At 36.6% G+C, this 6321-nt stretch overlaps 1 protein-coding gene across 1 annotated transcript in view; it reads right to left on the reverse strand.

Annotated features, from left to right (window-relative positions):
• Nucleotides 1-4257, reverse strand: part of LOC127846299 (cartilage acidic protein 1-like) — a 31062-nt gene extending 26805 nt beyond the window's left edge. The window contains exons 1-5 of the mRNA XM_052377467.1: nucleotides 4063-4257; nucleotides 3473-3545; nucleotides 1730-1843; nucleotides 1029-1202; nucleotides 479-618 (exon numbers count right to left, since the gene is read on the reverse strand). Of these exons, the coding sequence (XP_052233427.1) occupies nucleotides 479-618; nucleotides 1029-1202; nucleotides 1730-1843; nucleotides 3473-3545; nucleotides 4063-4257 (696 nt within the window). The remainder of the gene's footprint in view (nucleotides 1-478; nucleotides 619-1028; nucleotides 1203-1729; nucleotides 1844-3472; nucleotides 3546-4062) is intronic.
• Nucleotides 4258-6321: the final 2064 nt, after the last annotated feature.

Below are 6321 nucleotides of genomic sequence, written 5' to 3' on the forward strand. Positions count from 1 at the left end.
TACGACATAAGCACGACATGGTTGGTCGTTTACAATCAGGCATGAAACCATCAGTGTCATATTCATTCGTTCGTTATAAGAGATTTGCTTCAAATAACTGTTTACATATGTGGAGGAAAAAATGAACCTTTTTTAAAGACACGCCAGTGTCACAGACATGTACGAGCCATTTCCAATTAAATAAAAGTTTTAAATTGTGTTCACAATTTCACGAACATTCAATAAAGAAACTTTTACGTTGCGACAAATATGTCTAATCATGTTGACATCCAAGTTAAGCAAAAGTTAATGTCAGTTCATCTGCAACTAAATTCAAACTGGGCAAACGTTAAATTAACACACATTCACAGTTATACAAGCCGATTCAATTAAGCAGACAATCTTCTGCAATTCAAAAGTTATACATGAGATTTAGATCAAACACATACGTAATCAATAAACATATGCTTCAACAATTAAAAGAATACCTTCAAGCTACCTGGCTAAATGAAGAGGAGTTGAAGTTAATCAGCAAGCGGCTGGGTCCCATCCAGTTGACATACACCATATCCAATTCACCATCTGCGCTGATGTCGCCTACTGAGGAACCGACACTGTCTTCGTCTGAATCGCCGACACCTTGACATTTGACGATGTACATTAAAATGCGTCTAATAAGAGCAGATTTTGACCTTCGATGTCAAAGTATGACATTAACCTGTAACGCAGTTTCATAAAGATAAAAGGATGGGTAAAAATCACTCAAGCGTTAATTCTAACTTATTCTTAGGAGGATAAACGTTTATCCAAGACGGCTGCTTGTTGGTCATTTTGAGTTTTATATAATCTTCATGATCATGTCATTGAAATGTATAAAAGTTCAAGAATAACTATGTGTGCAATCATCTCATCGGTATGCACAGCTAAGAGAGTTTAAACACATTCTTTTTAAATGCATAAAAGAAACCGCTCTTCAAAAATTTCATTTCTTCTGTATAATGTATAAATTGACCATGCAAATGAGAGCTACGGTTGCATCAAGTATATACCGTATGCGTGCGCCATGTCGGTGAACGTGCCGTCCCCGTTGTTACGAAGCAGCAGGTTGGAGCCGTCGTGGCGCCACACCGTGGTACCAACCGCCGGACAGTTGGTGCAGGCGATGAACAGGTCGCTTCGGGCACCGACTCCAAACAGAGGAGCAACCAGTATACTGCGGGCTACTACAACGCATAATGGTGGTTTTAGTACTTCCTAATTTAAACATCTTTTTTAACCAAATTACGGCGGTCAGTTTGGACATTAACTGATCTCAAGTGTTGACAAATGATCAGTTCACATATATGCCAGTAACCGATAAATGCCCTTCTTTTCTTTAAGTCTGGAGGTAGGGTAGCATAAAGTAATAAGATATTAAAATAAATTTCGTTACAAATCCCAACTCTAAGCTCAGCTCTATGGACGAACAGTCTCTGAAGCTTAGAATCGTGATCAGTGAGGAACGTCTTGTGGACTCAGAAAACGGCAAAATAGGACCAAAAAAAGGTTTTGTGGTTCCCGTGTATCAGCATGTTGGCTTTTGTCGAGCTTCAAAATGATGATTTCGCATATGATATTACATAGCTATCGTATTTAATACAATATTCACAATATGTTATGCCTACATTAGTTTAAATAATATATTGTGCCAAACAGGATTGCTTTAACTTATACTAGTACGACATGAAATATAAAGCCTTATTTGCGTTACCTCTGTGAAGAGGCGTTAGTCGCCTGTTGTCCTCGCTCAACACAGGAAGATATTGGACCACGACTTTGTTGCTGGTCTCCTCTATAAATATAAGCTTCAGGACGCCTTTGCCTTCTGTAACAAATAGGTCATACATGGCATGAACATTGGTGCAATGTTTTATAAAATATACTGTCTAGCTTGTTATGCCTATTAAGGATGTTTTTGTGTGTAAATGTACATGTATGTGTTTTATTATTTTATTTGTTGTGTTTTTCCCCTTTATTTTTTTATTTTTGACATTTACATGTGCACCAGTAATATGTGGGACATTGGAAATTTAACATGTAAAGCGCGTTTGTTCAGAGTTCGTTTGAGTTGTACATAAGAATATAGCAATATACTACAGTGCAATCATTCATTAAAGTTGATACACATACACAAAACACCCCCAAACACACACGCACACACACGCACACGCGCACACACACGCGCACACACGCACACGCACGCACGCACGCAAGCACCTGCATGCATACTCACAATACATAACGTGTATAGAGGACCCATGAAAAAAATGAAATAATATTTTCAAACAAGTTCAAAGTATAATAAAATAGCTCTAAGTTCTTTATTATTTATACGTTTGGTTGACGTTTTAAACATAAACAAGACCTGTGTTTGAGACACGGTGCATCCTACTCCGATTTGAAGCCGAACAGCAGCTATTTTAGAGAAAATTGTGTGGTCCAAGGTCAAGTCCTTCGCAAAAAAATCAATGGACCCGAACGAAACTCACTCTTCGTCTGAAGCCATGTTGAAAGACGTACATACCAAATGTCATGTCAATATATGAAAGGGGGTTTAGTCAGAAATGGAATGCCGGACGGACAGAAAAACGGTTGCAATTTGTAATCGATATTTAATAAACTAATTGGTCGCCAAATCGAAATGTAATCCAAGTTGTAACCAGGCTTTGGAATAAGTGTTATGATACTCTTTTTGTAGAGCAGTTAGTTCGCCATTGTCAAATGGTCATGTTTTTTTGTATAAATTTCAACAGTAAGTTCGTCAGAAAAGTGCATATATTTATCGCCCTTCCTAATAACGCCCTTCCACATCAATAATTCGTAAGTTTTCCTTCACATTTTGATTTATTTTATGTTTATTTATATGTATCCGAAGCTTTTTCTTTACTGTAATTTTGTTTGTAAAGGGCTTCATAATAATGTTTTCTTCTGCTTCAAATATTCTTTATAGTTTAAAACTGTGTTATCTTCAACCACTTTATGAATGGTTTTCTTTTCGTCTTTCCCTTTTCTTGGTTTGAAAAGTATGCTGAATTATTTACATATTCTTCGACTTGAATACTTTTGTATCTGAAATATATCCATGAATCTTTTTGCCACACATGTGTTCTTGTTCTTGCTGTTTAGTTTGTATTTGTTGTGGTATAAATCTGTTAAGTTATGTAGTCTATAACTATGTACATTACTTTGTATTTCATTAATCTCAATGCTATTGTCATTGTGTCACACACTCAATAACACCATTATTATGAATAATTAAATAAAATAATAGGTGAATGTTATAGAACGCTGTCGTATATGGTCTGGTACCTAAATAAAACATTGTCCCAAAACTTCATCCATGGGGGAGCAGCGTCTATTGTCCGTTGATGATCAATTATTGTAAAATGTATGAAGATTTGGTAGACAATGCACTTGTTGGACAAGCATAAAAGTGTAAATAAATATACTATACCATTGTCATAAGTCCCAATGACGACTTCATATCGACCGTCACCGTCTCGGTCTATACACGCATGATGCGGCGTCTCATCAGGGTCTGCGCTGTTTGCTTAAAAGAATTTTTGTAAGAAATATTATAATTATAGAAATAAATATACTAAACATCCCTAATTTTGGAAATAAATTGATCCAATTTAGAAGGATGGGAGAGTCCACTAGGCATAAATGGGTTAATTTAGCCCAAAAAAATGTATTGCCAATATAGCGTGTATAGTTCCTTTATTCTGCCATAACTTTCTAATAGGTAGGGGTTGAGTGTTAGATTTTGCTTTGATAAGTACCGAGTTCGAGTCACAGGGTAGGAATATCTTGTATTATAACGTTCCGCTGTTATTACAATCATGTAAAACTATTCAAATTATTCATTTGTGTAACAAAATTATATTAATGCTATTTGCCGAACAAATACCAAATTATACTACTGTACCGATTTCCGAAATCTTTAAAGGCAAATGGGGCACGGGTACATAACGGTGTTTGCACATTGCTGCAGTGAAGATCAACTTAAAAGACAAAAAAGAAACATTCAGTTGAAACGCTTACGGTGTGTACGTACATGGCAACAAGGCATTCAAACTGTCCATCCCTGTCGATGTCCTTGACGGCGATTCCCTCCGCTTGACCGTCGACAGTCCCTCCAACGAACGGCCACTCCACAATTGACCCATAAACGAGCAAGCTGCTTGACGACAAAATGACCACAACATCGAAGAATAGCACTATTCTCGGTATACCCATAATATTTGAAGTGGATTCTATGAATTTCCGCTTTACCAGTAGATGCATACACGTGCTATATGTAAGTGTCGTACACGTGATGAACGAATTATTAACTAATCCAACACGTGACATTGACGTGAACACATGTAAATGTGTTTGACGTTCTGGCGGCGAAAGCAAAGTTCGGTGTCTCAACTGTTTGTCAACCCAAGAGCTTCACTTATTGATCAGCGATATATTGTGTGTGTTTGTCTCACAAAACAGGTTGCAGAACACCAGTAGTTTTAGACGTTGAAAAAATGTCTCATCAATGATTCAAGCGCGAACGAGCGCTATTGGAAGTAAGATTATCGACTTTGCATTTGATAATTACTTATTCGCAATAGACTTCTATTCAAGCGTTATCCAATGGGTGGAGGGCGGGACATCAATAAAGGGTACACATATGTAACATTGTGCTGTCGTACTGGCTTAACGACTGCATGTGTGGTCACAGTTTCGATCCCTTGCAACACCAACACTTAATATCGGTAATACGACCTAACTACTTGTTGCATGATCATATATGTTAAACCTCATAATTGAGCATTACACTGCAACGACAATCAACATACACCCTGGCTTGATATTATGCGTGGGGAACCCGTAAGCGTCACAGTGTATGTTGCCCAACTCTTCATCATCATCATCATCATCATCATCACCACCACCACCGTCATCATCATCATCACAATCGTCGGTGATATCATAAATAAAGTAATCATGGTTGCAGCAGCAACAGCAGTAGTAGAAGTAGCTGCAGTAGTACTAGTGGTTATAGTGTTCACCTAGCTAAAGTAGTTTAGTTATCAGCAGGATCCAGATTTTAGTTTTCAGTTATTTTCACTTTCACTTTTTTCACTATTTTTTACTTATTTCTGTAACTATAGCAACCACAGAATTGGAGGGTGAACACAACAGAAGTAACGTGCATATTCCCTCTATCCGTATATCCAGTTTCATCAGCTTAGCTTAAGCACTCTTTGAGTTTTAACAGGGTCCTTATTTGAGTTTTTACTTATCTCTGTAACCATAGAAACCAAAATTTTGTCTTACAAAAAAACTGAAATAGCTTGCATAATTATAATATAGCCGTACATACATACTTTCATTAAACCAGCTGAAATACTTTTTGAGGTAGCGCAGAATCAAGATTTATATTTTTCAATTATTTCTTTGCTGTTTTATTTGTTTGTTAAAAATTCTAACAAAGTTTCATTCCAGTTATGTAATAAATGTGGCCTACATAGTGGTGACTTTTTTATGTTTTTTATGATTTGACCTAGTGACCTAGTTTTTGATGCACCCCGAGTCAAACTTTGCATAAATAGTTTTGGGATAAACATTCTGACCACGTTTCATCAATCTTGAGTCATACTTGTTGCTTACTGAGTGGTAAGATTTTTCAAAGTGATCATTTTATTAGACACATATTACCCAGATTCGAAACATGGCCTAGATATTGTATATATAAACATTCTGACCAGGTCGCATCAAGATTTAGTCATAAGTATGACATCAAGACTGGTACATGTAACTAGGTATTCTAAGATTTGATATTGTGACCTAGTTTTGTATACATGTAACCCAGATTCAAATTCAGCCTATATATTGTGAAGATGTCAATACTGACTAACTTTCATTAATTCCAAAATTTGATCCCATGACCAACTGTTAAGCCACACATGACCCAGGTTCAATCTCGGTTTAGATATTATCAAGATACACAGTCTCACAATGTTTTATAATGACGAGTAAGAAATCTGGCTTCTTTAGTTGTAGCAAGGTCTTTCAACAACTTAATGTGGTGACCTAGCTAATAGATGCATGTGACCCAGGTTCAAACTTAGCCTAGATATTGTCAAGATAAATATTCTGGCCAAATTTTTCAAAATTGCATGAACATAATTTGCTGGAGTGTTTACAGGCTAAACCTCGAAGACATTAAGGACATAGGTGACCACAAAAGCTGAGCATGAGCTCAAACTATCAATTGTGAAGACACTTTCTACAAAGTTTCATTAAAATCTTTCACCCATGATA

The sequence above is a fragment of the Dreissena polymorpha genome, chromosome 9 (genome assembly GCF_020536995.1).
Source record: "Dreissena polymorpha isolate Duluth1 chromosome 9, UMN_Dpol_1.0, whole genome shotgun sequence".
Lineage (NCBI taxonomy): Eukaryota > Metazoa > Mollusca > Bivalvia > Myida > Dreissenidae > Dreissena > Dreissena polymorpha.